This window comes from Lampetra planeri, chromosome 12 (assembly GCF_965212315.1).
Source record: "Lampetra planeri chromosome 12, kcLamPlan1.2.h2, whole genome shotgun sequence".
NCBI classification, from domain to species: Eukaryota; Metazoa; Chordata; class Hyperoartia; order Petromyzontiformes; family Petromyzontidae; genus Lampetra; species Lampetra planeri.
In genome coordinates, this window is record NC_136118.1 from 10,252,322 (window position 1) to 10,267,751 (window position 15,430).

At 41.2% G+C, this 15,430-nt stretch overlaps 1 protein-coding gene across 2 annotated transcripts in view; it reads right to left on the minus strand.

Moving 5' to 3' along the window:
• Positions 1 to 15,430, minus strand: part of LOC144721667 (sodium-dependent phosphate transporter 2-like) — a 70,701-nt gene that overhangs the window by 26,165 nt on the left and 29,106 nt on the right. Inside the window, exons 1-2 of one of the 2 annotated variants that reach the window (XM_078599488.1) lie at positions 11,889 to 12,279; positions 7,784 to 8,842 (exon numbers count right to left, since the gene is read on the minus strand). In XM_078599488.1, the coding sequence (XP_078455614.1) occupies positions 7,784 to 8,072 (289 nt within the window). In that variant the 5' untranslated portion in view covers positions 8,073 to 8,842; positions 11,889 to 12,279. Of the gene's footprint in view, positions 1 to 7,783; positions 8,843 to 11,888; positions 12,280 to 15,430 lie in introns of those variants that run through there. The other variant, XM_078599487.1, reaches the window with a different exon arrangement.

Below are 15,430 nucleotides of genomic sequence, written 5' to 3' on the forward strand. Positions count from 1 at the left end.
ATAACACTACCTTAAAAAGAAAAAAATATATAACAGATGACGTTTCGGACAATGACCCTTCACAGCAGATAAGAGGCCAGAAGTAGTCACTGTTATTTGCGCATGTGCACACCACTGCCAATACAGTCTCACCAAACAATGTGTTTACTCTTCTTAACAGTTTGATTAACAGTACGTCTTTAACCTGTAATTGTCCTCAAATCCATGTGTCCCTCTGTCTTTTGGTCCCCAAGATATCATGGAGAGAGATCCATGCTTGGAATGGCATTTGGGACCAAGTCAATCAGAGCCTCAAATAAAGTCAAAGAGTACCGCAAAATAAACAAAACAACCCTTTGCCATAGGTGAAGTTAAATACTACACTATAACGAAAAGCACTAATGCCATGGTGCATTGTTGCAGGTGACAAGATAACATTTACTACCTGCTAAAGCATGGTCAAATCATGCTGCATATTAAAGAAAAACATCTTCTTCGAACAAATGTAAACTTTAAATTAAATTATTTTTGGAATTTCTGCACATAAGCAGCATTTCTGTAATTGGTCACCATGGATGCCAGATTCAACTTCTGTACCTGAAGAAAAAACGCCCAAAACTTTAAGCAAAAACTTCTAATATGCTTTTTCACCCTTAATTGATATGCTCCATCTTATATTTTTGATCAATATTTCATTATCTTTCCACTGTTTTACGGCAACATATTGCTTTTTTTTATGCCACTTTGTATCACATGTTTGGGCTGGGAGGTGGAGGTCTGGTAAGTGGGAGAAGGTGCAGGATGTTCAGGTCTCATCTCAACCATGATTTTGGGTTGTACCGCACGTCATTCGACATGATGTCCGACGTTTCGCTGTGTTCCGCAGGCTTCAGGTAAAACCCAAAACACATCGCAGCACTATACAGCACAACCGCAAAAACCTACAGAGTAAACATTTTATGTCAGCTTAATCCGACTGAGATTAATGCAGCAATTGGTATATCGAGACAAGCGTTGTGTAAACGTTTGTTAATGTTGTCAGCCAGTGCAGCAAAACCTGCCAAAATGTTGGCTTTCCTAAGTCCCTGCTACATGATCGCTTTATTACATGAAGTGTTGTGATTATGGATAATCTCTATGTAAGTACAATATGGAATTTGTATGAATGTGGTCTTAATGGAGACCTCTGCAATACATTTATAAAAATTGTAGTACTTTAATTTGTGTTTTTTTCACGCGAATAATTTATGCACCAGATGAAACTACGTTTTAAAAGCCCAAACTGTCATATACGAAAGTACGAATGTTCGACTAACTCAATGTTCCACACCTTCACCCTTATGCACTCACAAGCGAGGTAAACCTCATGACGTACATGGCTTCAAGACTCCTTCACCCAAGCACCAGATTCACAAGAGCTTTGTACGTGTACACGGAGTGTACCAATGTTCCAAACAAATATTATAGCACAGAGAAAGGCGTTTCTTTATTGGAAATTGAAGAACCGCAAATTAATTTCCGTTGGAGGACGCAATTTCACTTGAATTCTCTCATGAAGAAGGAACCACCTCTGCTTTAATTCACCTTAAAAAAAATGTGTTCACGGCTGTTATTCCTTTAAAGAAACCCGAGCACTAAGAGAGAGGGAAGCTGCAGTTAATGCTGATTAAATTGCAGGAGTGACGCAGACTGCACCAAGGTTAGCTTGCAAGTGGCTCTTTTGTAAATATCCATTTAGGAGGTGCGTGGACATAGCATTGGGATTTGCACTAAAGAATCACTGTGCTGCACCGCCTCTACTCAAGGTCACAATTCATGACTAACACAATATCCAATTTCCAATGCTTATGTCAAAATATAAAATTGTAACGAGATTATCCAAAATAAACATTCACTGGCAGCGATTCTGTATTGTTCATCAGGGGAATTCTTAGAGAAAAAAAAGAACCTTGTAAAATAGGCAGGGGCATAATTGTGTAAATAATGTATGGACATTTTGAATAGAAAACAAATGAATGATGTGCGGTAATACTTGGAAGTTTTGCATTAATGTTAATTAGTATAATGGGAAGAAGTCAATCAATTTGAAATGTTTACTTTACATCATCCGTAGTTAACTCACAGTTAAGTATGATGGCTTTGCTTTCATACGAACGAGCCATACATACATGATTAGCGCTCCACTGAAGAATTCTGAACATATTTGAGGAGGGACGTATGTATTTAACACGTAGGCTTTCGCGACCAATATTATTCATAATATAGGTTTTTGGGTCAGATCGCGTTATTTATAAATGTGTCGTAACCCTCCACCACCCGACACGGCCAAACAGTAAAAAAAATTACTGGCCAAGACTAATTAGAGAATCCATTGAAATTGAGAGAAACAGAAACAACTTCAATCGGTCTGACAGCTACAGGCTTAGTGCGGCCTGGAAGCGTATTATTAAAGAAATACAATTACAATTCCTTAAGGGAAACAAATACCAATGAATAACAATTGAATGATTACCAATCTATACAATTACAATACCCTCCCCCTCTCTGCCTCGAATCACTGCACCAGATTGAATTAAATGATGACGTCACCCTGATGCTGCTCTATTTAAGACCGGAAGCAACAGGAGAGCTTCACCATTCTTCTTACCCGATGAAGCTGATTGTAATTATCAGCGAAACGTCGTACTCAAATTTTAAAATGCTGTTGATTCTCTATTCAACACACTGGTGGGCTAAAGTGAATTATTTTGTCCTTTAAAAAACGTGACACATTTTTTGTACTGTTTGGCCGTGTCGGGTGGTGGAGGGTTACGACACATTTATAAATAACGCGATGTGACCCAAAAACCTATATTAGGGACGTATGTATGTTGAACTTCTTTTGCACCATACATAGGCAAAGGTGCTGATCGGAAGTGCAGAACCGCAATGCCCTATGTAATTTTTGTCTGACCGTCTTCAAACAGAGGCATAAGACGAGACAAAACTTAACAATGCACACAAGAGAATGTGAAAGAAAAAATCACGAGTAAGGCAGTTGGAAAAAAAACCCTGATAATGCCGGCAATGTAGTTGCGTGTGATAATAAAACACGTGTCGACAATTCCGACGCACCGAGAGCACGTGCGTACTTGACCACGTGACCGGCCACGTGTGGGATGGTGCCGGTGCTCTCAGAGCACAGCAATCTCTATATATGCAGGTGGCCGCATGTGACTCGACACACGCTTACGGTTCAAGCATACCTCCGCCGGCCGCAAACCGCAAAATTAAGATTGAAATGCGAGTTAGCGACGAAAAGAAAAGGCTCGGGTTAACCGTGTTCAAACAGGTCGTGCGTTAGCGCGTGCCTTCGAAGTAACCAGACTGTTCTTCAAACCGTGACTCGGAAAGGGGCCCCCCCACCTCACGCCAGCTTGAACTGTTAACTCGAAGTGATTTATCATCTGACTCAGGTGGCATTTTTAAAAGGACCTCAGCTGCACTCCAGTTGGTATCCAGTCTGCACTAACTGCAGTTCACATTCTTCTCAGGTTGCATGCTCAATGTAGGGTGCAGCTAAACTTGGACCGGGCAGCGGGAGACTGGTTTGCTGCCGATATCCGCTCAAGCGATTGTTCGTGCCCACGTCCTCCTCGGCATCAGACACTCCCCATTCATCCCACTAGAGCTCACCTCGACAGCACCGTGTAATCTTTACATTTTAAACAACAAGCACTGTAATTTCCCAACACGGTGGCTCGGCGAACCCTCGACTCGATGAAGAAGAAACAAGATTCATGTTCATCCAGTCTAGAGCGCCATCATTCTCAGTATGAAACAAAAATCGCTTCAAAAAGATTACGGGAGGTTGAGCATATGCACGGCAGTTATAGGACCTCAAGCAATAAGAGTTGGCATTTTATAACACAACAGTGCAGCAAAACCTAAGACATGCATAGCTATAGGCAGAGTCTATATGCAGAGCCTATAGCTATGCATGTCTTAGGTGTGTGAACTGTTAAGATACATATTTTTTACATGTTTAAATGAAATAATAAAAATCCACAAATACATCGAGTAAATGTTTACTGATCATAAAAAAAATAGTCCCATGTACGCCTCTTCCACAGAATGAGCACAGCCCATTTAGGGAGACCGACTGCCCCCCAGCAGCAGCAGAGACACATGGTTGCAGACAGTCACTGCAATGTTATTGCGCCCAGATGCTCATCAACATGCAGCCACTAACGCGTGACGCGAGTGAAGTTAATTATGCTCACGCTCATGCACAGCAAATCTAAACCCAATGCGTTCAGCCACTTCATTGTAATACACGATCGTCGCTGTGATGTCACATTGTTTCAGAACCTGTCCTTTCTCCACTCGCACAGCAAACGCATCAATTCTTATTTTATTTTCCCCATATGTGACTTGTATGCCGTCATGTGGTATCGATGGTTGTAATAAATTCCGAAAAAATTGCTTTTTAATATTTTAGTAACGTAACATGCACTGTAGCCTGGACCTTTTCGGAAATATATTTGTGTTGTAAGGGTGACCTTGAAGTTTGCCCGAATTTAATACCAGTGAAATATGTCTCTGCATTGGGAAAACAAATTAGCAAAGCTACATTTCAATAAATCATGCTGAATTTCACTGATCTGCTGCCCTCATAGTTTCATACATACATTAATGCAATCACAAGCATACAGCAGAAATTAATTATACTACACCAAAGCCATGCATCAAAACTGCACGGATCAAGCAAATACAAGTCAAATCCCAGGCTCAGTATATTTAATTAGCCGCCGTGCGATAAAAATATGGATAAATTGAAAGTTTAAGCAACCACAGGTCCCTTTAGTTCCACACTGAAAAAAAATGGTGGAATGTTTTTCTAAACATAAATAACTATATTTGAGCAACGCGTGTAATTCGGTCAACAAGTTGTCAGATAGTTTTTTTCCTACATCAAATTAATCTGACGATAAAAAAAAACTAGAATGATTGTTTGTACTCGTATTGGATGTCCTGTTAAAATTGGACGCACTTCTCTGAAATAAAAATCCGAATATATTTATAAATAGATTATCCACATGACCAAAAGGAAAACAACCTGTCGATGAATAATTCCTCAGACCGTTATAGTTTATTACTAGCGCTATGGGTTCCTCCGTTTAGAGTGGTGTTTTGTTACAGTACGGTTTAATCAGGGAGAGAGTGATGGCACAGTGGTTCGCACACTGCACTCATTTATTTGGCGACCCGAGTTCACTTCTTGGCCACTGATAATATCAGTGACGAGTGACAGCGGAGCTCATTCTGGAGAAGTATGGCAAGCAATCCCCATGAATGAGACAGTGTGGAGAGGTCTTCATCTAGCAGTGGATTGGCAAAGCGCTATAGATATACATATTCAAATCACTGTTCAAAACAGGAGTTCAAACATTAAAATATATTCCCATTTGCTTTAATACATTTAAGCATAATACCTCATTAAAACCATAATGAGCTTAACATAACCAGGATGCATAACAGAATTCTTGTCATGCCTTGGTGTCCTGTCTCGAGTGTTTCTAATCGTGGGCGCATACTGCACTGCAATTAAGGAAACGTAATTAGGTAAGGCTGAACAATAGCCCTGTTGGTGAAAATCTCACCCTTGAGACTCAGATCAGAACAAGGCAGATCAGAACAAGGCAGTCGTAGGGACTTTTTTTCAGTCCAGGACTTCTCAAACTGCTATTCGTGTGGCCCAACACAATCCATTTTCAAATGTTTAACCTAAAGCCCTCTGTCCAAATGTTAATTGCAGAGGATTATAATTTGACTAAACAACGACGGTTATTAAGAGCACCAGGATACATTAAAAACAAGAGTGTGCCCTATTCCTATACGTATACATTCAATGTGACATTTATGACAAATTAGATTTTAAGGGAGAGAATAACAAAGCTCCACTACAGATTTCACTGGAGAAATTTACAGCCACTCAAAATGTATCCTTTTGCTGTTTTGCAATAAAGTTAATTAGACCAGTTTACCATACAACTGTAAACACAATTAAACGTCCTCATTCCTCTGATCATCATTCATCTGATCATCGGTGCACTGTCATTTGCCTAGGGAAGCTCAGTACCATTGAGGTTATAACATGGTTCGTTAATATTTATGGTAAACATTTCAGACTTTGGTGAATCAGCCTTGTCATATAAATCATTTACTTAGAGAGGCAATCTACTACAATCACCACAGCCGCTTGTGTAATGGTAAAGATTGCATAAGGGTGGGGTCAAAATGCATAATGTAAATTACGTTCCAGTGACAGAAGTGCAGGAATACATATTTTTTTGAAAAGCGTCTGTGTTGTTCCAGTTAATAAGATTCTTTAGTAGGGCTGTAAAAAGTTAATCAATTCGGCAATTAATATCGATTCGTTTAGCTGACGATATGAATAAAATCATGCTTGAAAGAATCGATGGTTTTAATTCGTATGTGCCATATGCGAGGAGATCTCGTCCCCCCCACTCCCCGTTGCAGGCAGTGGTCGCCTCATTCACCCCAAGTTTAGAGGATGATCAATTCTTGAATCGAGAGCGCAACCCTTAATAGCGATAATTCATCGAATCTCTGGGTGGCGTTGCGATTAAATAATATGTAGCGTGGCGTATCTTTTGTAGGACAAGGTGGCGGTGAAGAAGGATTACTGGAAAGTCATTGCATTTGGCATTGTCCCAGCACTACCATCGATAATTGATTAATAAATGTAATGTCTGATTAAAAAAATAAAATCCCAGTGATAAGTCAATTGCCATCACTCTTTTTATGAATAAATGGGTCTCTGTATGGGGAATGAGCCAATCAAAACGTATAACAGTTTACTATTCAACTTTGAGATATTAAAAGTATGGAATTATGAACACATGCAAACAAAAAACAACTTAGATAAAGTGCTTTGGTATATATAAGTGAACACAACGAGCTTTTAAGGTTCCATACACACAACCTGTAAATTATGAAGTAGCTGACAGTGAAAATATAAAATTTAGACCTTCAATAAAAACCAGATGAGTCCCCATTCAAATGCTAATATTTCTCCCAACCCGACTGCTGCTAACTTTGTGAACCGACCTACGCATTAACAGCTCATATCAACCTCTAAAAAAAATCAAATTAACCTTGCGCCATTTCCAAGAGGCGATCATTGCTGTTCAGCCATGTCAGGTGGATGCCAACAAAACACCCCAGGCCCATGCCGCCCGACACCTCGGTGTCAAGTCGAGGTGGGGAAGTGAGACGAAGTGGCGACTGGAAGTGCCCAGTTGCCTGGCCTCGTCACACCTGACGGAGTTGGACATGGGCCTCACAGCTCTGGAGGGATGGACTGCTTGCGAGTAAAGGGCTAGGGTTGAGGGCGCGACGTGACCCTATGTCGACCAAGCACAATATTAGTAAGGACGCCGCAGTGGCGAGATGTTAACTACCTCGCCTGGCATACAGGAGGTTGTGGGTTCGATCCCGACCCTGACGCCTGTATATTTGGAGTGTGCGTGTCTCTCTCCCCGTGGTGGCGTAGATTTTTCTCTGGGTCCTCCGGTTTTCCCCTCCACATTTAGAATCAACATGCGTTTAGAGTATTTGGCTGCTATAAATTTCCACAAGCCACTTCCGTTGGGTTATCATTTGTGGCCAGGCCACTTCTGAAAACAGAGCTTCATATCTCAGTGGATCAGACCTGATAAAATTGACAAAATATAGTTAAGTTTAAGCAGGAGCTGCAGCTGAAATGGGGGCAGCGCGTGCGTGTGGAGAAAGTACTCACCGACCATGGCGCTGACCTCGCCGGCCATGAGCACCTCCGCAGTTTCATTGTACAGGTCGACGTCCACGATGCCCTTGCGGATCGTTTCACCCACTTTGGCTCCCAGCATAATGGAGCCCAGCGTCTCGAAGATGGAGGCCAGGATGCAGGCCTGCTTGAGGGTGACGACGCCGGAGCCCACGGCCGTGCCAAACGAGTTGGCCACGTCATTGGCGCCCACGGAGAAGGCGAGGATGAAGGCTATGATGAAGCCAACGATCACCATCCACATGTACTCTGTTAGCATCATCTTGGCGATGGGATTTCTTACAGTGACTTGGGATTATAACGCAACTTTGCAGTTGTCGGCACTGACTCGCTCTACTTCTCAGATGTTCAAAGCCAGAAGCTAAATTGTTGAGGTTCTAAGCCTGTTATTATTGAAAGATAATCTTCGTCCGAGTGTTTATTCCAGTAAGTGGAGTCCACTTATTATTACAGTAATGACAAGTGATAATAATTATACTTAGACTAAATCTTTATTTTTTTAACACCCAAGACCAGATATTGCTAGATTTAGTTTGAGGTTTTATTAAAAGTAGTTTATAACATAAGATTCCAACTTAACTTTCAAATAACGATCTAGGAAGTGTATTAAAATATTTCTATAGTGTTCCTTTAAAAATAAAACGCCCAAACAGCAATTAAATGTATTTCTTTTCTCCTTTTTTTGTTAGAAAACGTCTGCTAACTCAATTTTTTTTAAATAAAAGGGATTACTTTTAACATTTAAATGATCCAGCGATTAATATATTTATACTAAATCAAGTCAGTGTAATTCAATATAACTATTTATGCAATTTAAAGCTAAACTCACAGAGCTCAATAACAGTATAAAATGGGGAAGATATATTCCTAGATGCCGTTGAGGAAGGTGCTGCTGATTTAGTACAGCGTTCTCTCGTGTTATCCAGCCAGCTCCCAAATTTGTTCGTTGTGGTTGATGCGCCTATTTAGCAGTTGCAGTGAGGGACATTCCATGATGCGACAGAGGTGCTGCAGAGGTTGGCAGGGTACATCCTATCACGCACACAAAGACAAAGATCACCAGTATAGCCTTCACAGACTGTTGGGGCAAGTGCTGTTAGCGTGCACCTATGAAGGCTGGCACGGCACACGAGGTGGTGGGTGGCCAGCGCCACGCCAGACTGCCTTTGTCTCCCCAGTGGCGATGTTTGCACACCGCACCAGGTACTCATTAGAGGTTGAGTTGACCTAGAGGAGGCCCAGGACCAGTTCAGATAATCGTCACTGGTGTTGGTGGCCGTGAGCGGGAATCGAACTCAGGTTGCCGGATTCGTAGCGCAGCGCGCTAACCGCTACACCACCACCGCTATCATGCACACACACACGCAACACACAAAGACAGGCAACCACGGCTATAATTCATTCTCATTAAACATTTCACCCAGCAGTATAAATGGGTAGTACGACCACAGTTAAGTCGATCGGCAAGTCATGCATGCGGTGGGGTAAAGTGTGGGCACTCCCCTACCTCTTTCACCATGTCTGTCCAGCGGGGGAACAGTAGCGAGCTCTTTCTGGACTCTAGAGGGACTCTCTAAATCTCCCCCCCCCCGTACGGCAGCCCCTTCCATTAACAGTGGCGTAGGCAAGAAATTACAGGGCTGCACCTTTAAACATTTCACATGCAAGCGTACAATCTTTTTAACGTACGAAAGTATGCTAAAAACTGAGAAAAGGCTTTATTGAATCTAAATGAGACCCATAAAGTTAACAATCAAATAACGCAGCATTTTACTTGCGTATATTTTTACATACGTTTATTAAAAACACTTTTTTTTATCTTACCCATACCTTTCCTCGAGCCTGCCGGAAGAAAACACCAACATTGTAAAAGGAAGACTTTGTACTGAAAAAAAAACATTCTGTAAAAACCCAGTGCTCGTCACGAGCAGTTAATACTGGAAGCTGCTTCAATCCCTGACTAGAACAAAGGAACTGGTTTGTGCTTCATCTCTTAACAGGTACTTACAGATGGAATTTTGACTATGCATTGCCCCTCGGATGCTCTTCATTTCTCAGTGGTCAAGTGACTGAGCGTCTGCTACTGTAGATGATGGGATGTAGGACGCAAATGCTGTGTGATCAAAGCGGGAAGGCCCTTACGATGTACACAGGTGTACATGCAAGTACCGCACTGTACATTATATAAAATACTATATATACACATCTGTGTGGGTTTGGGAGGAGTGGTGGCACAGTGGTTAGCACACTGTGCTAAGAATCCTTTTCCCTAAATTTGATTCCCAGTCATGGCTAACGCCAGTGACGAGTGATATATGAATTGGTTTTGGGCTCCCGTTTCACCAACCCAGTGTGGTACGGTTGGTATATATAAAAAAAATCCTCGTGACTGACACGGCATATGGCAGGTAGGCGTACATCTGTTGATAAAGCGGTTCTAAATGATTGACTTTTGTTATTAGTATACTGATATGTAAAAGTAAAGAACTGTAATATAAGAAAGGTAACACGTATATCTTAAAATACTATAAGAGGAAGCTGCCATGGTGTAATGGTTAGCACACTGGTCTCCAATTAGATTCCCTTTCCCAATTGAAATATTGGGCAAGTCTCTTAAATGTGAACACTATAGTGAGACGATTGGCAGGTCCAGTGTGGTGGGGTAAAGGTGTGGGAACTCCCACCTCTTCCATGATGTCTGGCCAGTGTGGAACAGCAGGCCAAATACGGTCTCTACACGGGGACTCTCTAGAGCTCCCTTTAGCGGAGGTCTTGTAGGCCGTGCTCAAGCACAGTATATTGAGCACGCCTAATGTCTTTCCGCTATATGTGCCCAAGTCCATTACAACGACCCTTCGTGTCGGAGCCGAGGGCTTGATCCAGTTGACGATAGACTTGGGTGCAATACCACAGCAGCCAGCAGCCCCCTTCTCTTTACATAATCTCCGGGGTCATCATTTAACTGCAATGTGGCATCATTATGCAAGAAGCAATTAATGTAATGCCCTTGCTGTCGTTTATAATAGCTTAGTAATCAAAATGTAATTGGTTAATACTTTTTTTGGGGGGGTGGCGGGGGCGTATTGGCCTATCAACGGAGTCGACATGGGGCAAAAAGATGTTTCACTCGGATAGAGGTAATTTTAAGCATGTGTTTTTTTTTACAAAGGGTCGTCAAAATGTTTCGTCATGTTACTAAAGTAGTCCGCGCAGAACTATTCTGGGTTTTTTTTTTACTAAAGATACCAACTACTTGAATATATTTGAATGTATTAATTCACGTCGATGTATTAAATATATTATGCCTGCAAAACATTAAAATGCTTCAAAGAGCCCTCTCCGGAAACAACTGTCATGTACAGCATACACACAACAGTTTGTTTGGGTTAGGTCACGTAATTATACATTTGTCGTGAAGCACCCGTGTGGTGAACTAGTACGAATTGACATGTTTTGTTTACGTTACAAATCTTAGTAATTGGCTGTGTCGGTGGTGGCGGGTTTAACGACACATTTATATTTACGAGATCGAACCCAAAAATCTCTATTATGGATAATATTGGTGTTAAAGCAGTGTACACACACATCACCATTCAAGGCATTTTTGGTTACGTATACTGTAAAACCTGCAATAAAAAACTGTTTTAAGAATTAACAAATATATATTTCCTATGAGTGTAGTCCTATTGATTTGTTGATATTCATTCGAATAGTTTTTCATTATCATAACATTCGCCTTCCATTGATTTTTTCTGACATTTTCTAAAATAAGATCCATAACGAATTATGTTAAAAAGGAACAATCATTGCGAAGGCTATTTAAAAACACGTCTTAGCATGTAGCTGTTGCTCCTTTAACCCGTGTATCCAAGTTTCATTTTACGAGGTTAAATCCACAGCTGCGATCTCACAACACGTACATATGCACACTAAAACCCGAGTGCCCCTTTACATGAAACAGTTTAACATCAAGCAAAATATTTTTTAATGACGCAGAACCGTAAAAAGCCAAATACTGTTAACAAATAAGTAACCCATATACAAGTTTCATGGTGTGGTTATCAAGTGCTGGTATTACCTTGCATGAAAACAGCCTGGAGTTGTAGAAAAGCTTCGCATGCTATTTTAAAATCAGTTTGAAAACCAAGCTCGGTTGAGATACGTTTACAGCCAGACAATATTTTTCAGTCGATGAAATCAATCAAAGTGCTGACCAAGGTACCAAATGTTATACGAAGAGAAAAAAAACCAACACTGATAATTGGAAGAAAACAAATCACAAGGTAACACTCATTAACTGCTACGGAGCGGTCACTGAAAGAACATCCCTTGAGCGCTTGTATTTGTAGCCCGACTGCCTGTCGCTGGATCCAATCCCAGGACGCGAGCCCGTGCCCATGAATAGCTCAGAGCGTCGTCGCTGCGCTATGGAGAGGACGGCTCTGCCAGCCTGCAAGTTGCCAATGCGCTGGTCATTTTAGATGCAAACACACGCGCGCACGCACGCACGCACGTGGGTGGGTGTACGGGCACGGGGATGGGACGTCGCTGTCACGTGGCCTCTCAAATGTCTCAGATGAGTGTATGGGGCTGTACGCTAAACTAATGAAGACGGAAGCTTGTGTTGCCTCCGAAACGTTGTGATTTTTATTTTACTTTTATTAATTTTAATTTTTTACCTTCGTGACTTTACAGAAAAAACCTGAGCCCCCCCCCCCCCACCCATCCCTCTCCTTTTCCCCTATCTTGAAAAAATATGAATTACATTTTGCACTCGTGTGCAATCATTTATTTCAATTATTTTTCTATTTTTTTTGGCCAGTAATCAGTGTTTGGCATCTTCTACCGTTTAACACGTCCAGTTCGGTTTTGTTGTTTTACCTTTGTGAACACGAAGGGCAATTTTGCCGCATTGCAAAACCGCGAGGGATGGTGATGCTCCATCCAGCAGTGGATAGACCACGGTTGATGGATTGGGTATTGTACTTTTTCAATACGTCACACATGCTGATATCTACATTTCGCAATATTTTTATACCGAATTTACATTTACTTCAAAAATACTGTACGTGCATCATCACTGCAGCAGTTGTGAATGCTTAGAGATGCATGTAACCTTTACGGCAACACCTGATTAAATCCTCAATTAACTATTGTGCCATGGCCAGCGGAATGAATTAAGGCAATCTTTTTTTGAACCACATTACAAACGTGGTACTCTGCCAAATATTACCATGGGAAGGCCAAATTTGCAAGCCTTTTACACAGCCTCCAAGTATAGTTCCTACATTGTGTCTCAAGATACGAGCGCAGCAGATGCCAAGATGCCGCACATGAGGGCAGCCTCTCGCATCAAGCTGTTCACAGTGCAGCTTGGGTGAATGTATAAAGCACGTAGTGCCCATGTGATGTTGCCTGCGCCAGAACTGCGTAAACCACAGACACACACAAACAACACTCTTGCTTTAGTAACTTTGACTGTGTGGAGAAATGTAAAATAGCAGCTCGTAAATGTGTGTCAGTAAAAACATCACAACTGCTATACTCCTAATACAGGTAGGAACAACAGGTTCCACACTGCCCACCAAGGATTATTTGTCTGTCTGTCGTGCATATTTGCCTGTCGTGCACGAATGCGCTGTCCAACCAAGTTCCTACCTGCCCACTCCGAAGGAACGTGTTATAAAATAATGATACAGACCAATGTATTGACTGTATATAGCATTCATAGGTTACGAGTACAATATTGTAATTATAACCACCACAAAGCGTTCATTGTGAATTCTGAATGTTGTTTTTGTCGAATAAATTTTATACACATTATTCAAATCGTTATAAATCCATTTGCAGTATATATAAACGCATTAATTCAATACCCTTTCATATGCTATACTGAACATTATGTACTGCAATAAAATAAACAGACCTGTCCCTCAACTTACATATAAATTATATTTTTCATCCATCAGCCTATATTGACATTCCAGACCACGATAACATTGTCCTCATGTGTTTTTGAGTTGCACCGCATGTTGTTTAGCAAGATGTTTGACGTTTCGCTACACGTGCTTACAGTATCTTCAGGACCTGCATTGAGCAGCTCATGCTCTCTCTCAACACGTAGTATATTTTGGCTGCTGCCAGTGTTTGATGTATGTTGAACTTCTTTTGCACCGTACGTAGTCAGCCGTGCTAATCGTAAGAGCGGGAGAAGGACAAACTAAACACAAACAACAATTCCAAAGAAATAAGTTTTCAATCTAGATAATTTAAAAGTGCATAGCTCCAGTGGCTTCCAAATATCAAATGAAATAGCGTTTCAGATGGCCATAGAAGGACATCTGAAAGCGCGCGATGCGGTAACTGCCTTTGTTCGATGGCCAGCCAAAAGCCGCTGCAAGGATGATCGGAGTTGGCGTGATGGTTTATCCTCCTCGTCGACATCAGCAAGGTATTGGTCCATTTGTGGCAAGCACTTTGTGTGAAATGTTGACTGCAAAAAGCTACGCAGTAATATTATCCTGTTTTTTTTATTTTTAAACCCATAATGCTCTGCATCACCACAGTGAGTTTCAATTGTGTTGAAGCACTTTTCGATTCTAAGTATTTTACAACAAAGGTCAACGTTACGAACCCCCTGGAGACTCGCTTAACAGCTACCATAATGCTGTATAGCAACCTATATTAAGACACAGAAGTGGTATTTTAGCACAACCATCTGTACCCTTGTGGTCAAAACCCTAATGGAGGTTATGATCATTGGCAAGGGGACTGCAACAGTACTTTAACCCCAATGAGATTATTTGGGAATAATAGAAAAAGCAGTGGTTTGCATTGTAAAAAAAACACATTTTAACTTCAATGCAGTACACAATAGGGAAGGCTCTGGAACGAGGTAGAAATTAAAGAAGTGGGACCAGTTGTTGGACCAAAATTATCAGGCCTATTTACCAAATGTGTACACAGAAATGTATTATTGTACCTTCAATTCCGGAATTATTCCAATGTAATTTTTCTAATACAAAAAGATTAACACAACTGATTTGAACAATTGAACCTTATGGCGGGACCCCGGGGTCCCATAAGCCCCCGGCTCTCACATAAACTGCGTTGCGACGTCATTTTATGTCTGTTGAAGACGAACGATACGCCAATCTATTCCTCTCGATGAGCTCTACACGAGAAAGTTTCAAACTTTAGTTTTTTCTGCACATTCGTCCTTGATGCGCTCGCATGACATGACAACAGAATGATCCGCGCCAGGCGGGTTGCGGCGTTTATGTGCGCGGTGGGACGGAGTCGCCAAAAATGTATTAATTAATGTCGATTTTGACTTCCGTTTTATTCGGGACCCCGGGTCCCGCCATGAGGTTCAATTACTGGACAATTATCTTCTTATAACATGCATATTAACTTTTGATGAAGTACATGAGAGAAGAGAATACAGAAATGGTTAACTTGTAGGATAACTAACCATTTTTCGACAATTATGCATATTCATAATATATTCTTTGGGTCTTTCGGTAAAGTCACGTAGATAGGTTTAAAAAATAATAAGAATAAACAAAAAACTATGCCTTGCCTTTTTAGACACGATTTAGAATGTTATTCAGTGGAAAC